Source organism: Macaca nemestrina, chromosome 1, assembly GCF_043159975.1.
Source record: "Macaca nemestrina isolate mMacNem1 chromosome 1, mMacNem.hap1, whole genome shotgun sequence".
NCBI lineage: Eukaryota > Metazoa > Chordata > Mammalia > Primates > Cercopithecidae > Macaca > Macaca nemestrina.
The window spans coordinates 5,370,748-5,386,882 of NC_092125.1; the positions used below are offsets into that span (position 1 = coordinate 5,370,748).

General features: G+C 39.3%; 1 protein-coding gene across 4 annotated transcripts in view; it reads left to right on the forward strand.

Moving 5' to 3' along the window:
* The first annotated feature begins 1,202 nt into the window (after window positions 1-1,202).
* LOC105474669 (AKT serine/threonine kinase 3) overlaps window positions 1,203-16,135 on the forward strand; it is a 356,860-nt gene continuing 341,927 nt past the window's right edge. For 2 of the 4 annotated variants that reach the window (XM_071069543.1, XM_024790649.2), the window contains exons 1-2: window positions 2,083-2,214; window positions 13,180-13,337. In XM_071069543.1, coding sequence (XP_070925644.1) covers window positions 13,292-13,337 — 46 coding nt within the window. In that variant the 5' untranslated portion in view covers window positions 2,083-2,214; window positions 13,180-13,291. Of the gene's footprint in view, window positions 1,220-1,300; window positions 1,318-2,082; window positions 2,215-13,179; window positions 13,338-16,135 lie in introns of those variants that run through there. The other 2 variants (XM_011729486.2, XM_071069549.1) reach the window with 2 other exon arrangements.

Consider the following 16,135-nt stretch of genomic DNA (forward strand, 5'->3'; position numbering starts at 1 on the left):
AGAAGTATCTAGTAATTCAGTAATTCTGGATACCCCGACTCTCAAAAGTTAAGTATTTAAAGTTTCAGACACTCTTTTTAGCGCTGGTGTCATAAGGGACTACTTTCTTAAAAATAAAAAGCAAGTTGGGGTACTATGGAATAAAAATGTGACCTATTTTTGTGTTTTACAGCAAGAAACCTGTAACCCAGTAATTTTACCAATAGTGACTGTGAGAGGTCTGATAATTATGGAAACACTATGTATATTTTATAGATAAAACGAAAATAGGATGAAGTCTGTTTATTCATCAGCTCATAGCATGCTGGGAAATACGGGAAAAGGGGAAAGGCACGGTGGAGGACTTTCTCAGATGGACTGTTATCTCAAAACGGCAAATTTTGCTCCAGGGTGGTCAGGGAAACACGCTTCCCTTACAAACGGATAAAACTGATTTTTTTTAAAAACCCTTTTATTTGGTTTCCTACTCCTGTCCACAATCCCAACAGATGCACAGTTCATAAAAGATGTGAACCTCGAAGTATAAATATTAATACCACACAGTACATAAATACCAGGGGGGCTATAGTATAAAAAAATGACTACCATCAGAAAGTTGTCATGACATAGAAAACAGAATGAAGTGCATGTCAGGAGGAGGAACTCTTCTGCAGAAAGAAGCCACAGATATTAACAAAAATGTTGCAATGGGGGAAAATAACAGGTACATCAACAAGGCTAGAGCCACGTGGCGCGATAATAGGGATGCAGACCAGGTGTTTCCAGAAGCGACAAAACTTGTAAACTTTTGTAACTTTCTGAAGTGCGCTGCATGGTAAAATATGGTCATTCTGCAAAAAAGTGTCCCCAATGCAGTCTCAGAAGTCACTGACTTCAAAATAAAGAAACAGCCTCTTCGTACTGAATGTAGTACCTCGTGGCTTTCCCAAAGTCATTGAAAACGAATATCCCTAAAAAGGGTGTGATTTTAAGAGTGAATTACCATCCGCCCGCTGTGTACCGTGTGTGGACGAATGCTTGCAGCGAGCGGGGCGGAAGGCTGTTCGGAGAGGTGTTCTTGGTCTGCAGTGGTCTCCTGGGATAGTCAGGAATGGTTCGTGCTACGGACTGACCCGGGGTCCCTCTTCCCCGAGGTGCAGTGGGTGGGGTCGGCGCCTGGACCGCTCCGCGCTCTACGGTTCCTTCCTCATTGGGCACCGCCCACCTCGTGGGCTTCCAGGTGCGAGCCCTAGCGCCGGGCCCATCTCCCCGAGGGGCCGCGGAGGGCCGGAGGAGACGCCCGGGGCCTGGCAGCGCGCGCGTCCGCGGCCAGGGCGGGTGGGTGGCTGAGCCGAGGAAACGGCGGGGCCAGGAGCCTCCGCTCCCAGGCCTCGGGTGCCCGCCAAGGGCCACGCGGGCGCGGGGGAAACCCAGAACTTCCCGCCCGGGAGCGACTGCCCCCGCTCCCGGCTCTGGCTGGCTAGGGGGATGTTCTCGCGAGAGGAGAGGGGGCGCGGGGCGCCGCGGGTTTGGGGGCGCGGGGAAGCCTGAGGACGAGGGCCGGGCAGGGAGGGGAGCAGAGGCGGCGGGCAGGGCCGGGGACGCGGGGAAGCCGCTCCCGCCAGTCGCCGAGAGCCAGCCCCTGACGTCAGGAGTTTTCCTCAAAGTCAACAACAAGCCCCGCGGCGGCGGCGGCGAGAACCGATCGGCGGCGGCCCCGAGCGGGAGGAAGGAGGGGGCGGGGAGGCGGCGGGGGTCCTCTCAGCGAGGCGCAGCCCGGGAGGAGGCCGCAGACCCCCTCCCCGCGCCGGGCGCGCCCCGGGGCCCAGAGCCGCCGCCCCGCCGGCGTGACCCGGCCCCCGCCCGAGCGGTGTTTTCTGGTGATGAATTTGTAGCCGATATCCGATTCCCATGTAGAGTCTCCGCCTCCTCCTCTCCCCGCCGCCGCCCTCTCTCCTCCCTCTCCCTCCCGCCGCCGCCGCCTCCCGCTCCAGCTCCGCGGCCCGGCCCGGCCGGCTCCCTCCCTCCCTCCCCTGCAGCCCTTCGCTTGCCCTCCCGCCGGCCGCACCGGGCTCCAAGAGGCCAGAGGCTCTGTGGGGTGGGGGGAGGACAGGAGGGGAGGAGGAGGGAGGGGGGACCCCCGAGTCGCCCCCTCTCCTCCCCCCGCCCCCCCCGGCTCCATCCTACGCCGCCGCCCGAGCAGCTGCGGGGCCGCCGCCGCCGCCGCCTTTGCAGGTAACAGCCACCGCCCCCCACCTCGCCCCCTCCCCGCCTGGCCTCCACTCCCTCCGGGCCCCGGGCCCCGGTCCTCCCTCCCTGCCTCCCTCAGGCTGGGGATGGCGGCGGGGTGGGGTGAGGCGGGGGCTTCTGGGTTGTCACCGCGCCGGGGGCGTGGGCGGGGGCTGGGTCACCGGAGGCTTCGGGCGTGGGTGTGGGTGTGGAGGCCGGGGGATGCCCAGCGCGGTTGACACCGACACCCCCAGCTTTCCGGGGGAAGGTGGGGGGCGGCGGTGCGCAGCGGGCCGGGGGAGGGGTGTTCCCGGCCTAGCGGTACCGTCTGTGTCTGGGCTGCCCCGGCCCGGCGCCTCCAGTCTGCGCAACTCTCGCTCCTTCCCCTCTCCCCTCCCCGCCCGGGCCGCGCGGCGTGGGGAGGGGGCGCCCGCCTGGACCGGGGGCGGCGGCGAGGTTATATAACGCGTGGAGCGCCGGTGTCAGTGTGTTTGGGTTGGGGGGAGGGAGCCGTCTGCCGCGCGCCCTGGCGCTGAGGCTGTCTGCGCGTGGGGTGGGGTGAAAGCGAGGATGCACAGGCGTCCCTGGGGTCTCCTTCCTTTCCCCACCCTTCCCCGCCACTGGCGCGCAGGAAAAGACGGCACCGGTGGGGTGGGGGGTGTGTGTGTGTGGGAGGTGGGTAACGTGCTTCTCTGTTTTTAATAGTAGTGGGGTTTTGATCCGCTTGGGAGTTGTGTGCTAAGAATAGAAATGTGCGGAAGATGCTGGGTTTGGCTGATCCAGTGATGCTGTCGCTGCTGGCGGCGGCGGCAGCTCTGGCTGCAAGTAAACAAACCAGCCTCTTCCTTGTCCACCTCCTCCGGCGCATCGGTCCGCATCAGCCATGATGCCGGTGGGGCCCTTCAGAGCCCAAAGTTGAAGTCTAGCTGGTTGCTGTGTTGACCCTGACGCCGAGGCGGGGTCGCCCCTTGTTTGGGATTTCCCGGAATCTACAGTTAGCCTAGAGATAAAGAATCTCGTTGGGGCCAGGTTTTTCCAATACCGGTATTTACTTTTTGTGTTCTGAAAGCAGAGGAAATGCTTACCCATAAGTCAAAGCTGGGATGCTGACATTTCTTCCATCAAAATAATGTTGTTTTGAAAATAAAACCAACTCAGTTCACCAGTGTGGCATTTTGGTTGAAAACCTGGTAGTTTGCAATTGATGAAGTTTCCAATTAGAAAGTCAACAGTAAAATCTATGCATCTGTATTGGGTAATTTCTAGCTCTAATAAAATGTTCACACTTTGATTTTATTTGAAGCTGAAGATATAATGGCTTTTTGTAGTTAATACATCGACAGTTGTCTCAAGTCAACAGTTTAGACATGTGTTCCATATTTGGTAAAGCATGGTCGTATATATCTTTTAGTACTATAAATCACTAGGCAACCGCTGGGTTTTGTCAGTGGTTGAAACTGACAAATGAGTGAAACTCATTGGTTTAGCTTATATATTTACTTAGGAAACCGAAGGTGGAAGAGTCTAATAAAGATGGTGTAGGAAATGAAGACTAGTCTTCAGAACTCGAGTATCACTTGCAAAATATGTATAAACGAATACAAACATTCCAGGAGGTGATTGTCTAAAATATGAAAATATTTTATAATTAAAATAGCAACTTACTACTAAATTACTAGTTTTCCAAGGTTTATGATTTAATGGACAATCACATGCAAGATATATTTCCGGACTGTAATTGTTTTCCTTTTGCCAGTACATTATCTTGACTTGGAAAGTTTACCAAGGAGATTGTACTTGAAAGTTTACAGGGAGATAGCACTTGAAGATCTTTTTGTTTTCCTTACTGGGGTTGACCCCCAATATCTTTGATTGGCTTTAGGTTCCAATTTTAAAGTGAGGGAGAACAAATATTACATGAATGAGACAATGTTGAAATTTAGATGAATGTAGGGTTTTAGTTTCCAGATGTGTGTTTGTATTGTGGATTTGCAGCATGTTTTCTTAGCATTTTAAAAATAGTCCAAAGTAATCCTGCAAAAATTACGAAATTATTATTTGTATTCATTTCGTTTTCTTTCCATAATTATTACTTGAGTGAATTGTTATCCAATTTAAAATTAATTTTCGGATTGATAATCTTGACATTGACTCTAAGTTGTATATATCAGAGTACTTTTAAGGTTCTGCTTTGGACTTTTAAAAAATTTTATAGATGTAAAATATTTTAAATAAGATTATATTTAACAAATACTGGAGTGTGAACTGTGCTGGTTTAATTAAAAACTTTTAATATTTACGTTTCATTCAGAAAATCGCTGTCAGAAGGAATTTGTTTTCAGAATCATTGCAAATCTAAATAAATGTGTTGATTAAACTTACTAGGGAACAAATGAACTTAGGGTAGAGTCTTGTGGAAAGTAAGGACTTATTTTTTAAACTGTAGCTTTTGATGTAAACATATGAGAAATTTTCTTATAAAAATTCAGTGGAAATTTCCAGCTGTCTGGGTTTCTTTAAAATGAGGAACCTGTTTTACAAATTGATTTTGTGGAAGTTTAGCCTTTACTTAAACTTTGTGTATTTTCGTGAAAAGATAGCCATGCTTTCTTTTGTTATTACATCTTTTAGTTCAAGAATTTGTCCTTGGGAAGATAAGGCAATCACTGTTAACCACTGTTAATTGGATGTTTAGCATGATTTGATAGGAGCTTGTTTTTATAGTGTGATTAAGTTTTAAAGTGTTAAAAAGAAAAATTTAAGACTATCTTAGATTTGAGCAACAAAATGCAAGAACTGCAAAACCATTTCCATTTTTTTTGAGCAAATCAGTCTTGTAATCTGACTTGCATTTTTATTTTTAAGTTAATATGCATTAATAATACACACAATTTTTGTTAGAAGATTTGTGTTACTCCAGGTTTCAGCGTCTGCATCAGTATTTTAAATCCTGGTCACACAGCATACCTTCTTTTGGAAAGATAGTCCTGAATCTTCTGACAACAAATACTTTGCCCTGATCTTTTACATGTGACAGGATTAGATTCAGTTTAGAGTTATTGCTAACCAATGCCTGGTGAGCAGTTGCCATGTGCCAGGCACTGTGATACCTGCTTTACCTGTATTCATTTAATCTTTCAAACAACCCCTGCTACAGTTTTGAAAGTGATTTTCACATAAGAAGAACTTATTGTGGCATTCTAAAAATACCTGTTATTTAAACTTCCCTAATTTTACAACACTTTTAGTGTTTTTCTTGTTTGTACCTATTATTAGACTTAACAGTGACAATTCTAAATTTGCATAATTTGGTACAATAATTTCCATAGCATCAAGTTAATAAAAGTGTATTGACTGGCCCATTAACATCCCCTTTCATTTGTTTAAAATGCCAAATTAGATACCTCAAATGTTTACATACTTTATTATAGCATCATAGTCTTTCATCAAATTAGATGTAAACTCATTTTCTTTGCCAAGTAATCCTTGAATACTAATGGGTAGATAAAATTAATATATGCTTCTTGACTTGTTGATGTGTTTTTTTAGTTCTGTTTCTTTTCAGTACCCTATCACCAACTATAGATATTTCTCATTTCTAAATATTATGAGGGGAAAGTAAAAAGATTTACTAGAAGAAAACACTAGAATTTCAAATGAGAATTCTTCTTCCTTATATTAGATAATTCCTATATATATGGATGGATTTTAAAAATTTATAATTAGGGAGATTGCCAAGACAGATTTAGGAGGATTTTACATGTATATTGGAATCTATATTAGATAAGAAAGCCTCTGACTATATTTGGGGGACTAGAGATAGGAGGGGAAGGAGGATAGTATTTTTCCAATAACGGAGCTTAGCCCAAATTTTGTCTTAATTGAAATGCTGTTTGAATGTTTTATCTTCCAATTATAAAACTTTTGAGGACATGAACTATGTATGTATAATCACGTCTTTCACTTATGATGCCATCTATATATGAAGTAGATACTCTGCAGATTTTAACTTGCAGAATCATAAATATTAGCTCTGGAAGAGCTATAAAGCTATTCCGAGTTCATCTAATGCCACACTTTTATTTTTATGGCTCAGGAAACTGAGGCACAGATAATTAAAGTGACCTTATACAGCATCACTCTGGGTGGGGCAGGGACTCAAGTTTCTTGGTCTTTCTGGTGCTCTTCCTAATGCACCATTGTGATGAACCTTGTTATAGGATTCCATACCTATTGGTTAGCTCAGTTTAATCTGGGGGTAAATTCTGTCAAGCTGATTCTTGGTATTTAAAGGACCATATATCAATTGCATTTTATATATATGTATGGATTTTTAAAAATTTATAATTAGTCTCCCAAGACAAATTTTAAAATTGTTTTACATGTATATTAGAAAAATATGACCAACTGTGCAACCAAATTCTTTTTTTTTTTTTTTTTTGGAGACAGGTTCTCACTGTGCTGTGTCACCCAGGCACGGTCACCACTCAGCACAGCCTAGATTTCCTGGGTTCAGGTGATCCTCCCACCTCAGCCTTCTGAGTAGCTGGGACTGCAGGTGCCTGCCACCACTTCCCAACTAATTTTTGTATTTTTGGTAGAGATAGGGTTTTGCCATGTTGCCCGGCTGGTTGTGAACTCCTGGGCTCAAGTGATCTGCCTGCCTCAGCCTCCCAAAGTGCTAGGATTACAGGCATGTGCCACCATGCCTGGCCACCTGAAGTTCTTTTAGTAGCAGTCCCCAACCTGTCCATGGTATTATAGATGCCTTCACATAGAGGCAGCCTACACTTTACATGAGAAATGGAGGGAATAATTTATCAATAGCTTGTTCAGTGATTTAGGTGAAACAGGAATCTAATAAGCATTTTTCTATTAGTTTCAAATTAAAATATTAAGTATATCACGCAGTACAAGGTGCTTTTTTATTTTTAATAATCGTGTTGATTGAAATGGCATTCAGATGCCCTAAACAGGAGTAGGGAAACGGCCAGGAAAATGCTTCATGTTTTTGTAGAAATGTTTTAAAGTTAATAAAATCGATTTTTCAGAATTGGCAGTTTGGAAGAACTGATATGTTGTTTGAAAGTTGGAAATTTTGCCTATTCAGGTATTTTGCCATATTCTGAACCTCACGGAAGTTATCTATAGAAAGAGCTTTAAGAAAATCCCACAAAGTGCTCTTTAGAGAGAAAAGATATCCAAAGTATATTGTTTATGTGGCTCACTTTCTGTATATGATATATATTTTTTTAACAGGATAACAACTCTGAAAATAGGGACAGACTGCCTTGGAATTATTTGAAGTACAGAGCAAATTACCTTGAATTTCCTTTACATTTCAGAATGTTTCTTGTCCCTCAGATCCTTCTAAAAGTTTGATATAGCCCTATGTATTTATTATGGTATATATTAGTTTCACTTACTTCTTGAAATCAGAAAATGCCATAGAATTATATTGTGGTTACCCTTGACCATCATTTGTTTTTCAAACTAGCAACATTCTGTTGTATTTGAACTTCAGATGTCCTTTACTAATTCAGTTTGGCTATCATACATAATATTAAAAAATTGTAGGAAGCAAATATATTCTACATAGTATTAGTTACAAAGAGTTTAGAGAAAGTTGTATTATTGAATTGTATTCTGGCGTTTAACTTAGAAATTCACTTATAGGAAATTATTAACCTATGAATGTTGTCCTTATTCGTAAAAAAAAGAGTTGGGAGCCTTTTAACTTTATGTAAACCTACTTTTAGTCTTCTGTTACTTCATTTGTGATGCCTTAGTTATATTTAATTTTTAATTTATTTAAAAATGTTTTACTTTTTGGACTTTTGAAAAATCTGATACAGAAAAAATGTTCAGAACTATTTGCAAATATTACATGTTTTTGAGAGTTCATATTGTGTTACTTGGTAGAAAACATAGCAAATTGATGGAAGACTTGCAGGTAGTCCCTTTTTTTATTTGTTGCTAACTTATTGTAAGTAGGGGAAGTAATGTTACTGGTTGGTCACAGGTTCAAAATTGTGACTGTAATAGCTACAGCACAGATTTGTTTTTTAGAGTCAAATGAATTGATATATGTGAAAGCTCTTTGATAAGTTACAAGTTTGGACAAGATTTTTAAAGAAACCAGTTAGTTTTTCTTACCAACCTGTAATAGCCCTTGTCATGGAGTAGACAATCAGTACATAATTTATTGACTGAATAAGTATATGTATGTTACATATTTTTTTGAGTTAATATTTTCAAAAGATGTTTGAAGAAATTTACTTTTTGCTTAAAATTGAATGGCTGGTTACTACAAGCAAACGTGTCTTTTACAAATTCTTAAAAGTATCATTAAGAAAATATGCCATTCTTTCCCATTTTTCTTCCCATAATTGATCATTTTGGTTAGCTTAATGCTATAATATATATCGATATATTGATAATATATCGATATGTATTTATAATATTGATGGTGGTTTTGCTTGAAGTTGAAACTTAATCTCAGCAAAAATGGTGAAAAGCTATCAAGAAAAAAAGGATACGTTTATTGTGTTCTAGTCCTTGTAATTAATGGAGGTCTATAGGAAACATACCTTAAGGAATAGGGCACAGTATTATCATTTTAATTATAATTTATATATAAGTGCTTCTTTAATGTTTAAATTCAGTTTCATTTTTAAGATGGCTTAAGACCATTCTCTCTACTAATTTATATTTGTTTGCATAGCCTGTTCTTTGTTAGTTATCTAAGGCCGCATCTTCATCATTCATCCACTCATTCATTTATTCCATATTTGCCAGCATGTGTAAGTGCTAGGCAGTGTCAGATTGCTTTACTAAATTATAATGTGATTGAATGAAGTAAAATATGCAAAATGTTTTGTAAATTATAAAATGACATTCAAATGCTATTACTGTTATCAAATTCTCAAGCAGTCAGTTCAGAATGAAGATACCTTTCGTGTAACTGTTTTAGGAGTAAAATCTAAGTGGAATCTGTCAAGAATTTTGTGTGAAACTTTATAAGAATGGGAAAAATTAAATTAGCAATGAAATGTTTAATGCAATAAGCTTAAAAGAAAAATAAACCCAATTATGTTATAGTTTGTTGGATGGAACACACTTGTAGAACAGTTAGGAATATAGAAGGAGGTGAACTTTTGTCTACCCTAGGAAACAGATGACAGAGTTCCAGCTCATGTTGTGGATTAGTGTTTTTAGTTAATATGGAAGACTGAATGGGACAATGTATGCTGTTGTGCAGGAGTGTTGCTGCTATAGGAAAATTAAAGAACATGGTTTGCTGCTTACTAGTCAATAGAACTGTTTATTTCTAACTTACCTTAATTCCAGAGTAGTGCACCTATGACATCTTTTAAGTTATTTTCAAAGAATGTATCATTTTAGCCAGTAAAGACCAAGGGGCAATTTTTAAAGCTGAAAATTATGGGTAATATTTGATAATAGTTTTAAGTGAAAATGGGTAAAGCCATCTCTATAATGTATGCTTGGGTTCACTGCCTCTGATGAAGATTATAAATTCTGTCCTGTTGATTTAACATACATTTTCACAGTTTAATCTTACACATATGAACACTGATAAAAACATTTATCTAAAACACTAATTTTTAGAAACAATTTCGTTACAAAACAAAATTCATTGATTTTTGGGTTGGTCTGGATATTTCAGTGTATTGTTTTATTCTGAAGAAGTAATATGAGTGGAAAGAGCATATGCTTGATTGTCTGGTCCCGGTTGGCCATTTGGTGACTGTTTCATTTTGGTCAAGTTACTTCATCTGTCTTGATCTCTGTTTCTTCAGCTATAAAATGAGGGTCGCTCCAGCTTTAACATTCTGATAATAAAATGTTCACTTCGAAATACAGAATCAATTTTGTAAATTTTTTTTTAGTGTTCTTTAAAAAGATACTGTAATACAAGTCATTTTGATAGGAAAGTATGTATTTTATATATGTTTATTGGATATATATTATTTTTTGTTATTACTCATTATTACCCTGATCTCTCTCTCATTTCCACTCTAAGAATAGTAAGATCTGAATTGTCTTTTACTCATGTTATATAGCTTTATAGTAAAAAACCAAGAATGGCCTTAATAGATGTTGAGCCCCTTGCTACAAGTATTACCAAAGAGAAGGGCTACAGTGCAGCTCTTCTAGAGATGTCATGCACCAGTGTCTGCCGGTATTTGACTTATAATTCTTTATGCAGTGTAAGTAGTTAACCTTTTCAGTTATGTAGCTCTATATTATGTAGGCAGTTGGCCATGTTGGATTCTTTAGGATGTTACATCAAATTAAAATGTTGTTTAGATTCTTTATTGAAGGTTTTTTGGCTTTTTTTTTTTTTTAACATGTGTGGTGAAATAAGTCTTATTATGTGGCCATTTCCTATGACAGTAATAAATTTAGGCTTTGCTGAAGTAAAGTTATACATATTTCTTTTAGAACCTTTAATATGCCAATAGTGATGTTTCAAGAGAATACGATTTGTGGAATTTCCCACTTACTAGCCCACAGGATTTCTCTTTTTCATCTTTATTTTCATTATTTTTCTAGAATTTCTCTAATTTAGTATTCTGTCAAACAAATGTATTTTGGGAAAATACTTCCAGATTCTAATATCCCTTTTTTTTTTTTTTTTTTTTTTTTTTAAAGAGACAGGGTCTTGCTCTGTTGCCCAGGCTGGAGTGTGTTGGTGCAGTCATAGCTCACTGCAGCCTTGAACTTCTGGGCTCAAGTGATTTCTCCCACCTCAGCCTCCCCAGCAGCGGGGACTGCAGGTGCATGCCTTGATGCCCAGCTCATTTTAAATTTTTCTTTTTTATCTTTTTTCTTTTTTGTATGGACATAGTCTCACTTTGTTGCCCAGGTTTGCCTTGAACTCCTGGACGTAAGTAATCCTCCTCCCTTGGCCTCCTAAAGTGCTGGGATTACAAGCTAATATCCCTTTTTGACTCTCCACAGCAACAGACTCATGGTGATTTTGAGGAGTCTCAGCCTTACCTATAGGTTCTGCCTGTGACCTCATAATACATGAGGCTGGTGATCTTGCTTTCAGCTACATAGCTTTTGTCAGTTTATTTAGTCAGGCTATATAGAGAATGTTTAGTCTTGATTCCTGACTGCTAAATGGTTAGGCTCCACACTTAATTTGCATTGAAGAAAGACCTGTAATCTAATTTAGCACTAGGTTGGGAGTCTAACACTGAACTTAACTGCTGTGTATCATTTATCACAACCCAAGTTGAGAGAGTATGTTTGTGTAGTCCATCTATCCATTTTTCTAGTTATCTAAAATTTATGCATATGATTCTTGACCACATAACACTGGTGTACCTGGACCACATTTTTTGGTCCCCTTTGGTGCAAGTGGATTTACTCATGTCATGTTGGCATTTTCCTTTTTAGTTTGAGAGCAACAATAAGCAATGACCCTGTAAAACTCATTGCTGTTATGGGAGGATGTTTTTGAGGACTTTCCTGCATGCATCTTATGAAGAAGACCCCTGGGATAAATTTGATTTTTGTCCCAGGAAAAGTTGTATTTCTTCTGAGGAACTTTTTTTCCTTTTTTAAAAAAGTTTGTGCAGCGTGGACAATATAGGGGGACCCTATCTCTACAAAAATTTTTTAAAAAAATTAGCCAGGCATGGTGATGCCTGCCTGTAGTTCAGCTACTCAGGAGGCTGAGGTGGGAGGATTGCTTGAGCCCCAGTGGAGACTGCAGTGAGCTATGATTGTGCCACTGTACTCTAGCCTGGATGATGGGGGGGAACCCCATCTCAAAAAAAATTTTTTTTGGATACTGTAAATAGGAGAACCTATTGTATTATTTGCATTGTCTTCCCAAGAACTCAGTGCCAAATTTGTGACTTATCTTTCCCCAATATGTGTGCCTTTACTCTGACTTCTTTTTATCTTAAGGCAGTGTAGTTTTGGAATGCAGGCTCTGGAGTCAGATAGCCTGGTTTCAGATCTTGGCTCCACATTTACTAGGTGTGTTGAAATGGAGCAAGTTGCTTTATCTGTGTGAGCCTTAGTTTCCTTATCTGTGAAATGGAATTAATAGTATCATCATAAGGTTATCAAGATCACATAAGAATAATAGATGTAAGCATCTGTAACGGTTCTTGGCACATCTTGAATACTCAATTTTTTTTCTACTTTCATATTCCCTTTGTTTCACTTTATAAGTACATAGTATGAAATCAATTATTTTTTAATCTCCCTAAAATATTTCTTGGAACAGGCAGAGTAAGAATACATAAATGATGATTGGGTATTTTATATCAGTTAAAGTATTCACGACTGGGTGTGGTGGCTCATGCCTGTAATGCCAGCATTTTGGGAGGCTGAGGTGGGTGGATCACGAGGTCAGGAGTTCGAGACCAGCCCGGCCAATATGGTGAAACCCCATTTCTACTAAAAATACAAAAATTAGCCAGGTGTTGTGGCACACATCTATAGTCCCAGCTGCTTAGGAGGTTGAGACAGAAGAATCGCTTGAACCTGGGAGGCGGAAGTTGCAGTGAGCAGATATCGTGCCACTGCACTCCAGCCTGGTGACAGAGTAAGACTCCGTTTCAAAAAACAACAAAAAGTATTCACAATTAGGGCTATTAACTTTTATTCTCTTCCCTCTTTAGCTCAAATACACATCACCAAACAAATTTTCTGTATTATTTGGGTAGGCGTGACTGGTTTTCTTAAGACTTTTGTTGCAGCCTCTTAGGTTAAAAGTTTCACTATCATTTGAAATTGGTCACAAGACTAGGGAAGTGCATTCATTATAGAACTATTTAACAAATAAGTTCCCCAGTTTGAAGAGCTAGACTTTTATGTGAGGTCAGGCCAGTTGAAGACATTTACAAAGAATTAGTTGTTTGTTATTGCTCTGTGAGTTGCAAGAATGGAAAAAAAAGAAATTCTTTCTTCAATACTTCCTTCCAGGCTGAGTCATCACTAGAGAGTGGGAAGGGCAGCAGCAGCAGAGAATCCAAACCCTAAAGCTGATATCACAAAGTACCATTTCTCCAAGTTGGGGGCTCAGAGGGGAGTCATCATGAGCGATGTTACCATTGTGAAAGAAGGTTGGGTTCAGAAGAGGGGTAAGTGCTCCACAAACCAAAAGTAATATGGTTGGTAAGAGTGCTAGCAGTGAGTGATGTCTTAGAAGTTGATCTTTTTTCTGATGCTGTTAAACTGTGACATGCTATGTCTAGTAAGGGAGAAATGATATATTTAATATGTGTGTTAGGAATTTGCTTGTTATTAAGGGATTTCTTTGTAATTCTTGATTTTGCACATTTATAATCTAGTTAGGTTTGACTTTCTGGTATGTTGTGTGTATGCATGTTACAGAAAGTGTTGTATTTTCCTGTGGTGTCTACAGGTTCTATAATCTGGAGAGATACCTTTAGAATCATTTAATATATGTAAAAGTACTATCCTGTATGCATTTAATCACATGTAAATAAGAGAATTAAGCCAGTTTGAATGGCTGTATGGGAGTGGCTTAAAGTAGAAAAGGGGAAAGGGTTCACCCACAAATTCATGGATGAATCCCATAAATTAGGTAAGTAAAGTCCTGACGTAAAAGGCCAAACGAGGACAAGGATTTTGTGTGTGTGTATGTTTATGTTTAATTTCAAATTTTATTTTTCATTATCTAGGTTTAGTATACCTTGTTTACTCCTACTTTAGATAAATAACTTAAGCACATTATTTTTTTTATTATTAAAGGAAGAACCCTTCTATGTAAAGCTTGGTTTATCATCTGTGAGATCACCTGCTTATGTGGTCAATGTATTTATTAGAAATTTAGAGTTTACATTAGTTGCTAGGCAACTACTGTTTACCCACATGGCCAAGTTGAGTAGGATGAGGACTGTTCCATTGTCAGAACTTTTTAGTTCCTGTATATCTACTGCATGGTTAAAAGTTCCCTCCTAAATATTGATTTTAATATTCTTTGATGGGCTGTAGTAAATACCTATGCTGAAAAGCTGTTGTCATAGTTAAATGTGATTATGAATTATTTTTTAAATGAGACTTATTGAGTTGTAACTTCTGTAATAAAATTAAGCAATGTAAAGTTATAATTTGATGAGTTTTGCCAGATGTATACAGTAGTGTAACAAACACTCTGATCGTGATATAGTGGTTATTTTCGTTACCCCAAGAAGTTCTTTGTTCTCCCTTTGCAGCCCAGTCCTCATCCCTTAACCCTGGCAACCACTTTATCTGCTGTTACTATAATTGCTTTTCTAGAATTTCATATAAATGGACTCATGCAATACATAGTTATTTTGTGGCTGATTTCTTTTACATAGCATAATACTTTTAATATTCATCCATGTCTTGTACATCATTAGTTTTTTTTTATGGTTGAGTAGTAGTTATGGTCTGGATATATCACAGTTTATCTGTTAATCACTTGTGGACATTTGGGCTGCTTCTAGCTTTTGGTTAGTACTAATAGAGTCTGGACATTTGAGTTCATGTCTTTGTGTAATGTGTTTTCATTTGTCTTGGGTGATAACCTAGGAATGATATTGCTGGGTCATATGGTGAGTGTATGTTTAACTTTATAAGAAGTGCATGTTTAACAAACTGCCCAGCTGTCTTCCGATGTGCCTGACTATCTGTATTGTCAAGTGTAATTTCTTTCAATGTCATTCTCCTGTTATAAATTGGGAAAGCATTTTCAGATTTTAGTGCTTTATAAAGGCTTTTCTGGTTTACTTTTTAATCATATTTATATTATTTTCCTACTTTTTTTGGAGGGGGATGGCAAATCACTTGAACCTTTTTGAGTCTTACTTTACTAATCTCTAAAATCTGCTTTCACAAGATTGTTTTGAGGGTTAAATGAGATGATGGATGTGGATGTATTTTGACAGTTCTAACACAGTGTAAGCTGTTGCTATCTCCACATGTTTATCAAGGATTTAGGGTGATTCTTGAGTCTGTTTAATTAATTATATCTTTGAAATACCATAATAGAAAGTATTTAGTCCATGGATTATGGACAAAAAATGAATAAGAATTTCTCATCATTTTTCCTGTAGTAGTCAGGGAAAGGGGTTCTAATAATGTGTGTTTATTTTGAGATGAATAGTCGCATAAACATAAGAATTTGAATAATACACAAAGGTATAAAATGAAAAATAAAAAATCTACTCCCTATCTGTTCTACCTCCTTTGTCAGAGATAATTATTTTAGAACTTTTTTCCTATTTTTAATCTTATCATTATGCCAATTTTTAATATAATATAGTAAACTTTAACCTTCAGTAACCTAATATCTCCCCATTGTGAAAAATAGAAGGATTTAACTTTTAATACTGATTCTACCATCTTCCTTTTATTTATTTTTTGGTTGCCTTTATGATTAAACTTACAGCTGTTTGACAGTTAACTTTAGAGTGTTCAGACATTGTCTCTAAACTTGTCACTTCATAATTTGTAAAAAAAATTAGCTTTCCTCCTCATCTTTCCGTTGAATTCCTCACATTCCCTTTCCAGATTGTCAACTATAACATCTGTTTTATATGTCAAGATTTATAATAGTTATACTTGCTGATTCTGAAAAGCAGTTAAAATATTACATTATATAAATAATATGGTTAAACAAAGTGGTATGATGAGATTCTTAGAGAGCGAATGGATTTATTTTATTTTATTTTACTTTAAGTTCTGGGATACATGTGCAGAACGTGCAGGTTTACTGCATAGGTGTATATGTGCCATGGTGGTTTGCTGCACCTATCAACCTATCACCTAGGTTTTAAACCCCCCATACATTAGGTATTTGTCCTAATGCTCTCCCTTACCTTGCCCCCCACCCCCGACAGGCCCTGGTGTGTGATGTTCCCCTCCTTGTGTCCATGTGTTCTCGTTGGAG